We start from the raw sequence: 14,650 nt of genomic DNA, 5'->3' as shown, positions 1-14,650 counted from the left end.
AAGCATAAAATTCATATTTGTATGTTGTAGCAAAGTTTGCATAATTGCACTCCATAACAAATTTGTATATGTATAATTGTATAGAATGACAAATTAATAATATAAAAATAAATATAGTAGCTATCGTTTGATTTATTTGTGTTCCATAGCAAACTGTTTGGCAGACCCTCTCTCCCTCATATTCTCTCTCGTCACTCTCCCTCTCTCACTCGCTTCATGTCGCTCGCCTCTCTCGCTTTATACAATAGAATTGTATAAATTGTGTTTCTAATTGTATAAAGCGAGAGAAAATTATATATACACATGCAAATACATATATTTTGTCATATACACTTATAATTATACAATAAAAGTACTCCCCGGCCCAAGTCTATTTGTCTTTCTCTCTTTTTCGTTTTATACAAACTCAAATTGTATATAATTTCTCTCTTTCTCGTTTTATAGAATTCGATTCAATTGTATATTCCTTGCCCAAGTCTCTTTTGTCTCTCTCTCTTTCTCATTTTAACAAATTCAAATTGTATATAATCGTCATATACACTTATAATTATACAATTCGTTTTATACAATTCTTTGCCCAAGTCTCTTTCTATATCTCGTTTTATACAATTCGCTTCAATTGTATATGTATAGCGAATTGTGCATATATATGTTTACTATGAAGCACAATCATGCCAACTTTGATAGAGCATACAAATATGAATTTATATTTACTATATGTGAAAATTGCCCATTTTTTCCCATGATTATTTTGCTTTGGGCCCAATTAGCCCAAAACGACCTCATTTCATTCTAGTGTACCCCAACCATTAATGGGTCTTTCGTAGAAACGCTCCCCTTTCCCATTAATTGTTCTTAGGTGTTAAGATAAGTTATTTAGTGAGGGAATGATTTTTGATATGAATTAAGCTCACTAAAATCTTCTAGCACAATATTAAGTTGAAAGTTTCCTTACCAATTAAGTTTTGATATAAGATTCTACTTAGATCAACTTCAAATGATTGTATCTCTCGGCACATAATGATTAAGATGACTCATGGCCTATAAATTGAAGGTCTATGAGTCCTCTTTCGTACGCCACCAGGCTTGTCACATTTCGAATTTGGAGTAAAAAGTTATCCTGTTTTAGTGAAGCCCTATCAGGTAGTCAAAGTTCTACAGATGACAATTACGATCGGTGGAATTTTCCACAAACCGTAGAGCCATCCGTGAAGGCTTGCTATAATTTTTTTCAACAACCTCTTGCACGCGTTCCATGATTATTTTGGTACTCTCGCAAGCTTTTAACCCTATTATAAGTCATTTTTGAGTTTTTAACGGAGTATATAATTCAACTAGCTAGTTTTTCAATCACAATCATCAATCTAAACATTCAAGTCTCAAAAATTTCTCTTAAAACTGACCTAGGCTTCTTCTTCTCTATTAAGATACTAAAACTTCCATGTAAAAAATTGAAGATACAAAGAGAAACTTTATGTCCAAGGCTTTTTTCACTCTAAGAACTTCATAAAAGAGTTTTTTTCTCTTTAGATCAAGCCCCAAGATTTCCAAGCTCAAAGATTTCCTCCAAGAAATCCAATGTTCTTTCTCAAGCTCAAGATAATTAATTAAGTTCTTCTTCAAGAACTTTCTTTTTCTAGATATGTAGTGCTACTCATAGATGAGTTGAGTTTGTTCTCACGCCCTACATCTACTTTCTATTAGTAAAGAATAACCTAATATTGCATTCTCAGTTCTGATTATTTTTATAAGATGAGTTCCGTTGTTGAGTTCTGAATTCTATTTCTGATTATTGAGTTGCTATACCTTGCATTGAGTTTCTTGAGTTGATTGTTCCGGACAATTTTTCAGCATGAACTCTATTGTTGAGGTGTCGTGGGTCTTGTCCCGACACTCATCTTTATACAATAGAGACTTCATTGATAGACAGTTAATTTGGAGAGTCCTTCGTTTCAGTTGTTTTATTTAAAACTTAATTTTTTATACTCAATATATTCAGATAGTTTTGAAATTTAGTAAATTGTAGATTAAACATTTCTTTTCAGTTTGATGTTTGTGTATCATTGAGTTAATCTTCCACTTATAGTAAACTAGGATCAGAATTCGTTTGGAGACTAACAATGATTCTCAAGTGTCTCAGATCGTGACAATAATATTATCCGAGATGTTCCAAGCTAGAAATTACTTAATGATCTGTTTTTATTTGCAAGAGGAGAACTTACATTTGTTACAACCTTGTTCAACTGCTCCATCAAGTTCTCACATGCCTCTGATCTTTTGACAAATTTGAGCTATTTCTTGAGATTAGATAACTAGCTAAGTATAATACTTTAGATAGTTTGTGATTTCACTATGATATGGTGTTTTAATGAACTTTATTGGTGATTAATTAAAAAATAAGTTAGTTATCAACAGAGACAGAGTTAGGCGGGGGTTCATGGGTTTGGAAGACCCTATAATTATATTATTAGAAAATTAAATAAATATATGTATATTAACATGTAAACCCCCCCATAAAAGTCGATTTATAACCCCCCAACCCCCAACTTTGGCTCCACCTCCAATTATCAAAATAAAATAATAGTTTATAATATCTAAGAATTAAAAAAAAATGTTGATATTGTCGAATACTTATATAATTGTTTTTAAAACCCTTTCCATAAAGGGCACTTTATGAGTAAATCCTTTTTAGCTAATTCATGTACATATTCAGATTTTATGTTAGTGATGCTTAATAAATAATAAAGTATAATATACCACCTAGTCCTTTGTCACAATAATTACAGATCTAAACTATATACTAATGTTACTTTTAAATTATTATTTTTATTATAAAGGAAAATTTCTGGTTGACTATTTATCCTAGAAGTACTATTTTTTATTCATGTGATTTATTAATAAAAAAAAATGTTTTTTTTTGGCTCTTTTTCACCTGTCACGTGCTTTTAAAATCACACTTTTGCCTTTTTTTATTTAAGTGTCTGTTCAATTTTCTAACTATTTTTAAGCGAAGTTTGATTTCTTACCTTATAATTTCTTACATCGTTTGCTATGTTACGCTATATATTTCAAGTTCATATAGAGCATGCTCCACCTCACTTAGATTTGGAGCGTGATACCGATCTCTTTTACATAGAATTAAGCAAATGTACGATTTTTTGAATTATAAGACAATGACCTCAAAAGTTTAGTTACCATGTTAATTTTAAATTTGATTAATGTAAACATTTTGTATATTTAATTATACAAAGTAATAAATATAAGATATAGACAAAGACTATCGAGTTTTGTGGAATTCGTATTCGTAGCACACGTATAAAAATCTTCATTATAGAATGTGTAGTTTAATTATATATCATGACTGATTAACATCGAAAGAATTTTAATTATAGAACCAATAGGTTTTATGTGTAAATGATTTTATATCTACGACTCAAAATTTCCTTATCAAGTTACATAAAATAAAATTTTAAAAATCCACAAAAATACTAATACTAATTGATAAAAGTGAAAAATAAAAATATTTTAATAAAAAAATTTTCTCAATAATATCATCACGACTCTCGAAATAGCAATTATCAAACCATATATTCCACTACGAAACAACTGCCTCGCACGACCAGAAAGAAAGTCATAAAATCTTGACATACCATGATTTTATTTATATTTATAATAAAATACATATATATTTTTTAAATGCCATCCACTTTTAAATTAATTGGATACTCAATCATTTGGCATAGAATTTAATTGTCAACTTAGAAATGGGTGCAACTTAGTTTGTGACAACCTATAAATACTCCATCTTATTTTATTTTTTTTAATAAGATAGAAAATTCAATTCCTTTTTAAAAAAGATAAATCAATCGAGTGACTAAAATTTTTCAAAAGTTATAAATCGTCAGTTCATATCTTACTCTATTTTTAATTGGACTCAAACGTTTTCAAATTTATTAAATGATTTATTTTTTTGATATTGGATAAGCATAATAAAGAATAAAAATTTAGGTTTGGTTGGTAAATTTAGTGATAAGAGCCTATTTAATTTGGGTGGAAGAGCACTTGTTGAATTCAAATATTATCTAATTACATTGCTAAGTGTTACAATTCAAATGCTAAATAAAGCATATTTGACTTCATATTTGTTTTGAATGAATATACACTTCAAAATGTTCTTGACTTCTAAATGTATACATTCATAAGTAATTTAGTTATAGAATTCTATTTAATTTGGGTAGAAAAGCATTTGTTGAATGAAATATTATTTGACTGCTAAATGTAAACCTAAATGCTAAAAAAAAAAAATTGACTTCTTATTAATTCGGATAAATATTCACTTCAAAGTGTTTTTTACTTGCACATATTGTATATATTTACCCACACGTAATTTAGTTATTGAAGTCTATCAAATTTAGGTGGAAAATCACTCGTTAGAAGTGAGACTCTGTAAAATGCGTTTAATTCGAGTTAAGATTTTCGGAGGATACTCAATCCTAAACCCTGGTTTATGCCTATACAAATGTAACTAAATTCTCTAAAATGACATCTCGAAAGTTTCATATAAAGATCTCGAATATTCCACAAATTGATGGATTATTCATATAGAGACATCAAATCTAAATCATCATAGTTCAAAAAATACGCCACTAACGTCCCTCGAATCATGAATAAACTTAGGAGAGAGTAGAATTAAGAGATCAACAAAATTGTACCTGCTATCTTTATCAATATAATTATCTTATTTGTTGGGATAAATATTCACTTTTGAATTATATATTTACATACGTAAGTAATTTAGTGCAACAACAAAAATTTCATTTGAAAGGAATGAGAAAGAAAAAATGATTCCTTTCAATATTAAAATACAAAAATAACTAGGAAGCAATCATTCAATTAATTCCACCATAGGAAGGTGGGATCATCATCATTGGTGACAAAATAAATCATCCAACAAATTGATCCACCTAACACACATCAAAGTTGAAAAATGAATAAATATGGTCAGTAATAAAATATATCAACAACTTGTAATTTATAAAAAAAAAAAAAAATCAAAACATGAATATTCTTACTAATGGTATTAAAATGGATTATTTACACTCATGTTCCCTTTTAAGCAATTGTTTAGATAATAATGGTATATTTGCAAAAGTCTTGAAGGAAAATTATTAGCTACTCTTGATTTAGTAGTCTAGTCGGTTAATTATCTGAATTTTTACTTTAATAAAATAGTTTAATTTTTCACATTGTAATCCCTTTTTTATTTTTCCTTCCCTTGTTCCCTTTTTTTTTATATATACAGTATATCGAAAGAATCTTAATAGCTTTATTGACTAAATAAATTTTCATCTTGTTGTTACATGATTAATTAGTAAGTATGAGAGGATTAATGTCGATACACTAATTGAGATAAATAACTTCTATACAAAATAGTAACATGGATATAAAAAAAAAAATTAGCTACCCCCATTTTATTTTTAAAAAACACATAAAAGTCTTAATAGCTTAGTTGGTTGATTATTTATACTTTCACCTTAGGTACATGATCAATTAGTAGGTATGAGGGGATTAATGTCGATACACTATTATTGAGATAAATAACTTTTATACAAAATATTGATATGGATAAAAAAAAATTACCTACCCCCTTTTATTTTTTAAAAAACACTTACGTAAAGTATTAAACTATATTATAATAGAATAGCCCAATTAATTGACTATCTAAATTCTTATCGTGCTGATAATATCGTAAGAATTCGATTTCATACCTTATTAGGTATAAGAAAATTAATGTCTAGAGATAATAACTTTTATACGAATCTAAAAAAGTTCCCTATTAAAAGGGACCATTAGTTTCCTCATTTTCCCAAAAACACATTACACATTACACATTTCCAATATGGCCTTTTCTTTAGCATTTCCAGCCTTAACACTATTTCTTATATATATTGCTTACAATTTCTATCGCCGATTGAAAGCCAAGCTACCTCCCGGTCCGCGGCCGTGGCCAATCATCGGAAACCTCTACGATATAGAGCCGATAAGGTTCCGATGCTTCGCCGCGTGGTCGGAAATATATGGCCCTATTTTCTCATTTTACCTAGGTTCACAACTAAATGTTGTGATAAATAATGCAACATTAGCTAAGGAAGTATTGAAAGATAATGACCAAAATTTGGCTGATAGGTTTAGGACTAAACCATTGGCAAATGTGAGTAGAAATGGGAGTGATTTAATTTGGGCTGATTATGGACATCATTATGTCAAAGTGAGAAAATTATGTAATCTTGAACTTTTTACTTCAAAGAGAATTGAAGCTCTTAGACCAATTAGAGAAGATGAAGTCACTTCCATGATCCATGACATCTTTAGGGATTCTACAAAGCAAGGTATGCTTTTTCACTTTTCCCCCTTTACATAATAAAAAAAAAAATAGACGGGTTTATGGAATTCAATAACTTAATATTATTGAATTTTTAATACGATCAGTCATTCTCGATAACAATGTTTCATTATAATGTCAAGTTTTTCTTGAAATTAATTTTTCATGTCATGTTATTTTATATGTTCTTTATAATAACATTTTCACTATAACATGTGCATAGCGATCAGTTCGGCCAACTTTTGGGTCAGAACAGTTTAGTGTTCGATTTAATCGATAAGAAAATGCTCATAATAATCATATATACAAGATGTTCACAAAATAAATTTTTTAAATTCCTTCTAAAGACTCATACAAAAAATTGCGGAAACAACATTAATAGTTTATCTTTGTCACAGTTTAATCTAAAATTGAGAAGAGAGAAGGTAATACTAGTTTGTATCGAGAAGAGAGACAGTACAACAAACATAACTTTTAGCGGTAATAAATACATACATTAGTAAAGAGTGCTAAAGTTTTTATCGACATTAGTTAATCGTTATTAAATTTAATATCGCTATATATTTTAGCGATATTTACAAAATATGCTAATTGCAGCTAAAACTTATTTTGTGGTGTAGTGAGAAGGTGTCACAATAGAGCGGCAAAGAGTCTAGTTTGTGTTGCCTACGACCGAAAGTAATACTAAAATTTAAGAAATAAAGTTGGTAGAATGCTGAAGTTATTGTTATATAATTTGGAATTAAATAGTAATTTTAATATAATCTTATTGGATTATTGATTGAATCATTAATCAAAATCATAAAATAAAAAAAAGAAACAAAAAAAGTTAAAAAATTATTTAAAACCATTAAACCAATTTTGATAAACTAATAGTATTTTTTCAATTGGATTTATCGGTTAAAATGATTTCCGCACATCCCTAATAACAACTAAATAATATTCGGACAAACGATATCATTATAAAGATGTTTGATAATACTTGTTCTTCCTTTTTTACTTTCCATGTTTTGTCCATACTTGTTCATAATTTTTTTAGGGATACCAACTTCAATTCATTAGGATCATCATATTTTGAAGTAAATATTCTCTTTTTCTAGCCACATATTAAACTTTTTCAATGAAAACATACCTAATTTAGTTTTACAATCGAAGTATAAAGGTGTAGATAAATTTTATTTCTATTTTTGTATGAAAGCTGTTTCTAATAGAATCTTAACTCAAACGAAGTATAATAAAGACAAAATTAAAAGGAGAATATAACAAAATAACAAAACTAACTAATACTACTAAATAAGAAAAAAGAAGAGACCAACTCCCTTTCTCTTCCACATAAAAGTACAAATTTACATTGACTACTACATAATTGAGTTATTCAAATTTCAAAAAAGTGTAAAATGACATGCAATTTTTTTACATTTTATAAACAAAGTCTTAAAAGTACTTAAGTCTTGTTAATAGAAAAGAAAATAAAATGACAACTAAACCAACCATTAATCTACACACATATGAGAACAAAATAAAGTTAGTAAAGACCCTATGACCTTAGTCTAAGTAGTGACAACATAATATGTGATATTTTGGTCAAGTACATGCACATTATAAATTTGAATCTTATAGTAGATAAAAACAAAAACTTTGTGTTATTTAATTGAAGCCATCAAATAACTTACTGTTAGAGAAAGAAGAAAAAGAGAGTAACTTGTTAGGAGTCAGTATTGACTTACCCCCACTCTAATTAAAAAATTAAAGTTGGAGTAGAAGAAGGGTAAAAATAATTACTACTTACTATATATTATATTGGAGTTGAAGAAGGGTAAAAATATTAAAATTTTCAGATTCTATATTTAATTTATATATGATTTTTGGTTATGAAAGAAGGAACCGAGAAGAAAGGTATATATATTAGTAATATCTGATTTTATTACGGAATAACTCATGATATTCATATTAATTTATTATGCGTCTCTGCATCTAGCATTGAGTAAAGCTCATACAATAATTGTCCTAACTCTATCGTATTAGCTTTTTATTTCATTCATTTCTTCTAGAACAATCACAAAACATTTTTTTTTTCCAATTATAAATCTTCTATCATAAATTCAATACATAATTATTTTCAATATTCAATATATATTTCTAAATAATAAAATTAAATAAGAGGAAATAGACTACTCTACATAAGTTAAATTAAATAAATTCTTTAAAAGGCTAATTAATAATTTAATATGGATATTGGGGCGCACCTAATATCAACAAAATTGATGGAAAAAAGTACAAGACAAGATTCTTTTTAGTGACAAATATTCTATTTTTGTTTGTGTAATTCATCTTTATACGGAGGTTTGGTAAAATAAAGTGACACCTAGGTGTGTGTGTGTGTGGGGGGGGGGGGGTTGGTAGAAAGGAAAATCTTTTGAGGGAAAATATTTTTTCGAAAAATAAAGGGTGTTTTTGTCCATTTATTTTTGTATTTGGCGTGTGAGTATAAATTATAGTCGTAAAAATATTTATAATTTAATTTAGACAAATAATATGAAAATTCCTATTATTTAATGTTGAGTTGAGTTCATCTGAACCTAATATTTTCCATAATTTATGTGGAAGAATTTGATAAAATTGTCAAAATTAGTAAAATTCATATCTGTAAAAATATAATGAGTTCAATGCTAAGAGCTTAAAGATTGAATCCATATAATTTAATTCTTATGAGAATTATATTAGGGTAGGGTGTAAGGATGTGGGTGTGGTGTGCGTTGAAGGGTAGGGAGCAGACAATCGATGTAAAATGTCATGTCGCTTGTAAAACTTATTTTTTCTACTTTCATTAGAGAAAATATTTTTCTCGTTTTAAGAAACTTATCTTTTAGAGTCTCTCCCCCCAAACACACACCAAACATACCCCTAATGAGTTACCTTTTAACTTTACAAATGTATATAGAACATTTAAAGTCGAGTGTGGCTCGACAGTGTTAAAAAAAGATATATGTCTTAGGCCCCCCAAATTTAAGGGGCCTCATTTTTAATAATAATAAGTTATAAGTTATTATTTTTTAAGAAATATTGAATACTATTTGTATAAAAAGTAAACTTTTCATGAAAAATTAAGGAATTATTATAAGAAATTTGACATATTTAGAGTACTATATCTCATAAAAATTAACTTAAAATAAGAATGGTTATATTATCAATTGAAAACTAGAAGAAATCAGTTATATAAAAGTTATTAACAATTTAAGTTTAAGGCCCCATTTAATTTTCGCTTTAGGCCACTAATATGCTTGAGTCGCTCCTGTTCAACGTACATAGACACCATCACATTGGAACTTAAACAATTGTACATAATGGAACACATTATCCTAATTAAACAACCTTATTGGCCTCAATCAAATATTTACAATGTTCAAACTATGACTTGACTAATTGATGAATGCAAATGTGTAGGTAAAAGCTTGATAATGAGGAGCTACTTGGGATTAGTAGCATTCAACAACATAACAAGACTAACATTTGGTAAAAGGTTTATGGACTCACAAGGTAATGTTGATGAACAAGGTAAAGAACTCAAAGAGATAGTCTCAAATGGAATGAAAATTGGAGGAAAACTTAACCTAGGTGACTTTGTTCCATGGCTAAGTTGTTTTTTCAAGGATGATAATGAAGCTCTTAAGGCACAAGATAGTCATGTTGATAGGTTTACTAGGGTTATTATGGAGGAACACACTCTTGCAAGGAAAAAAACTGGTGAAACCAAACAACACTTTGTTGATGCTTTGCTCACTCTACAAAAAGAATATGAGCTAAGTGATGACACAGTTATCGGCCTCCTTTGGGTAAGTATATTACGAAAACCCTTACATTACTATCCTCGAGACATATGACACTTTTTTTTAGTCTGTCTAAAAAATATATATATACCATTTTTTTCATATTTAATACTTTAATGGCTAATTCAAACATGAAATGTAGTTTTTTGACACTAAAATTAACATACTACATATGAAAAATCACGATTAGAGAAAAATTCATTTAATTCTTGAAATCTAGATGGTGTCATATATAAATTGTAACGTAGAAAATATTTTTTTTGATTTAGCTAGTTAAATTTCCCTACAAGGACAATTCCAAATTTCCAATTCGATTATTTTTTCTTCAATTTTTAGGTTAAGATGACCAAATAAAGTAAAGAAGAATATATAGTAAATTAATGAAAGTAATTAAAGAAATAGACGAGTTAGGTGTACAAGTGGAAAACAACACAATCTTTTTTCAAGTTTTCGTGATCATTAACTAACATGTCTTCCACCAGAAGAAAAAGTATAAACTAAATTATTATTTAATAATGAATCAATTACCAAAAATGAAAATAATAATCATAAACTCAATAATTCTTCACTACACTACTTTTGAATGTGTACCATAATCCTCCCCTATTCCATGTTACCAAAAAAGGGAAAAAGAAATATATAGCCTGAATTTTAACGTAAATGGTATGCAGATACCTTTCGTCATATTTTTGGGACATTGATGTTTCTATCGTCCAAAAACTAGCACATATATGCCCTTCACTCTAACGGAAGAATAAATAGGGACACGTGACACAATCTTATCCGTCGATTTGATATTTATTAAATGTCGGGACGATGGATAAGATTATGACACGTGTATGTCCTCTAGTATAAAGGGTATTTTTGCTTTAGTTTTTGGACGGCAAGGGCACCAATGTTTCAAAAGTATGACAGAAGGTAACTGCATATAATTTAAGATAGTTAAGGGGTATATTTATCTTTTTTCTTTAAAAAAGTAGATTTAAAATCTATGCCTATATAAATTTAATTACAAATCCTATTTGAACATGAATTAAATAAATAAAGAAAATATTAAATCTTGAATAATTTTAATTTTATATGACTTCAAATTTTTTTATTAATTATTACAGGATATGGTGACAGCTGGAATGGATACAGTGGCTATAACTGTTGAATGGGCTATGGCTGAATTAGTCAAAAACACAAGGGTTCAACAAAAGGCCCAAGAAGAATTGGACCGGGTTATCGGGTCGGACCGGGTCATAACCGAATCCGATATGTCGAAACTCACCTATCTACAGAGTGTAGTTAAAGAATCACTAAGGCTACACCCTCCAACTCCACTAATGCTCCCTCACTTGGCTAGTGCTAATGTCAAAATTGGTGGTTACAACATACCTAAGGGTACGATCGTACATGTTAATGTATGGGCACTTGGACGAGATCCTAAAGTATGGAAGGATCCTTTACAATTTAGACCTGAAAGGTTCATTGAAGAGGATATTGACATGAAGGGACATGATTTTCGACTTTTACCTTTTGGTGCTGGTAGACGTATTTGTCCTGGTACAAATCTTGCTATCAATATGGTTACTTCTATGTTAGCTCACTTGTTACACCATTTTGAATGGTCTCCACCACTTGGAATCGAGCGCGATGACATCGACATGTTGGAGAGTCCTGGAACTGTTACTTATATGCAAACACCTCTACAAGTTGTTCCTACTCCTAGATTGCCTCAACACTTGTATGAACGCAGTCCTATCGTTATATAACATCTTTATCATAATGTTACACTATTTATTACTCTTTTGTTTTGATGTTGTTTGGCATACTCTTGGACTTAACTAATTTATTGTTATTTGAAATATGATTGGTAATTGGAATCTATACATATATGGGGGATAAATGTAATTACAAATGTGAAATATAATTTCAATGTTGTTGTATTCTGAAACGATTTCTTTTACTACTAGGGTTGAATCATGATTTTGATGATTGACAAATATGATCCTTCTAGTTAGTTCTTATATAGTGTCTAATAGTTAACCCCATGGAGTGTAGCATTATCCTACACATGAAATATTTTTTAGTTTAATAAAAGTTGACCTAGCAGCAGCCTAAATAATACTATAGAGAAATTAGGTAGACCCTTGTTACTGATGAGTCCAAGTTGGTAAGAAAGCAAGTAGTCATAATTCATGTTAGATTTATATATGGAAAGAGGCCAACATATGTTTGTTGTGTAAAGGATGGGATCGCTTTATTAGAAATCTCGAGTTCGAGCTATGAGTATGAAGAAAAAATTATGTTAAGTGTGTTATCTCTAGAATGGGCCCTGCAATGCTGATCCAACTTTTTAGTTGGGTTCTAATGCAGGTAGTTAGGCACCAGACATCAGGTGGAAAATAATTTTTTTTTCTTAAAAAAATGAAAAGTGCGTAACATACTTTCTACTTCCTTTGTTTTTTTTTAAGTTTAGGAGATGCTACGTTTGTTCCAATTTATTGAGTGATTTAACTTGAAACCGAATTAAGAAAGAAAGAAACATATTTGATACTTATGGTCTAAAACAAGTAATAGAAATTTGTGCGACTAAAATTCATTTCATTATGGATAAAATGAACATCTTAAAGCTCTTAATTTTGTTACTAATATAGAAACATGTCATTTTTTTTAAACTAATAAAATATGAAAAATCAATATAAATTGGGATAGATGAAATAATATTTTCTTTCTATGTTTCTTATATATGCAATGCGAATAATGATGTGCTACATTGAGAGAACATAAAGCAAGAAACAATTCTTGTGATAAACATATAAAGAGAAAATGATCAAAATGATCCTTGATGTATTGGGTTGTTTTATTTTGGTCTTTAATATATTTTAGGTGATTGAAATAGTCTTTTATGTATGACAAAATGTATACAATTTAGTTTTTTATCCTAAATTTAACAATTTACCCCCCAAAACTGTTAAATATAATTGTGGGGCCTTCATAACCTTTTAAAATCCATCAGTTTTACCATTCTTATTAGCTCAAAGAAAGAGTTTCATGAATTCGAAAACACCAATATTCTAACATCTAACCACACAATTACAAAATAATTATTGTAAGAACTTTGATTGAAATGGATCGTCAAGAATTCTTACCAACAGTAATAACAATAGTGAAATAAATCATCAAGAATTCTAAACACCATTTTCTCTAAAATCTAATCAATATTGTCATTAGCAGCAGTGATAGCAACGGGAAGGGTAAACCCATCCATAGCAAGACTTGTATCCTTCAAGTCAAGAAAGAGTTGAAGAGCAGGCAGGGTGTAACCAAGACTTCTTACTAGGTCGTTACCAATGAACTTACCAAATTTCAGGTCAATTGGAGTCTATAAGAAATATTATTTCCAAATCTATGACCAAATTCAAATTCAAGTGATTTAAGCATCTTTAAAAATTAAAATAATATGACCTACATTCTTATATCAATTCATGTTAAATAACCATGTGCAATCATGTTCTAAATTTCGCATAAACAGAATTGACATAAAGATGATCTTATCATATATTAAAATCAAGTTTTTATCCAACAAATTACCTAAAACCATCTAAATGATTTTCGTTGAAACCATCAAATTTCAAGTCAATGAGAGATCATAAAAAAAATATCACCTCCTAAACTATGACTATCTTGAAAAATAATTTTTTTAGGTATAGTTAAAGATTAAAATAACTAGATTCAATTTTCTTCAACTTTTTATAATTATCTCATGAGCACGAGGCATACGTTGTGTCTTTTCTTTTACTAAGACACACAATACCTCCTTAGGTCAAAAGTTTCCTTTCAATTAATACATCTGAGAATTCAAGACATTATATTTTCTTCCTTCAAACTAGTGAAAATCTTTAATATCTCTTCTCATGAATTAATTTAAGTGTTACTAGTATCTAAAGATAAATTTCCTTTCGATTAAACAAACCTTTACTAGTATTCATTTATGAAGAATAATTCTTACATGATACATTGAGGATATTCTAATGACTCAAATAAATAAATTATTTTCGTAAATTCTATTTATTTATCATTATTTTCAATTCATATATTGTAATCTCACACATATAAAAAAAATTAAGAACTTTTAATAATTTCAAATAAATAACCACTTTAATGGTAATCGTTTATTAATTATAAAATTCGTAATATATATCTACAATTAAAATATTTCCTTGAGTAAAAAATTTCATGCCAATGAGAGTGATAGAATTAGTTGATCTTTATGTGTCACTAAGATGTGAATCAATCTAAAACAAAATTTAATGAAAAGTGCCCATGTGTATCAAAGGAGAAATAGACACAACACTTCATCCTTATTTTGTTAATTAATAATTATTAATTTTTGTATGTTCAACCAAGTCAACCAAAAACTGTAATTTAAGGAATATTATACACCAACTCCCCG

General features: G+C 28.7%; 1 protein-coding gene across 1 annotated transcript; it reads left to right on the top strand.

Annotated features, from left to right (window-relative positions):
• The first annotated feature begins 5,893 nt into the window (after positions 1–5,893).
• Positions 5,894–12,148, top strand: LOC107028331 (cytochrome P450 98A2-like). The gene is made up of 3 exons (XM_015229364.2): positions 5,894–6,389; positions 9,827–10,215; positions 11,322–12,148. The coding sequence occupies exons 1-3, from the start codon at positions 5,900–5,902 to the stop codon at positions 11,964–11,966; spliced, it is 1,524 nt and encodes a 507-aa protein (XP_015084850.1). The 5' UTR covers positions 5,894–5,899; the 3' UTR covers positions 11,967–12,148.
• The last annotated feature ends 2,502 nt before the right edge of the window (positions 12,149–14,650 follow it).

Source organism: Solanum pennellii, chromosome 1 (assembly GCF_001406875.1).
Source record: "Solanum pennellii chromosome 1, SPENNV200".
NCBI lineage: Eukaryota > Viridiplantae > Streptophyta > Magnoliopsida > Solanales > Solanaceae > Solanum > Solanum pennellii.
Note: the sequence above shows the minus strand (reverse complement) of the source record. Positions and strands in the feature narration are given on the sequence as shown.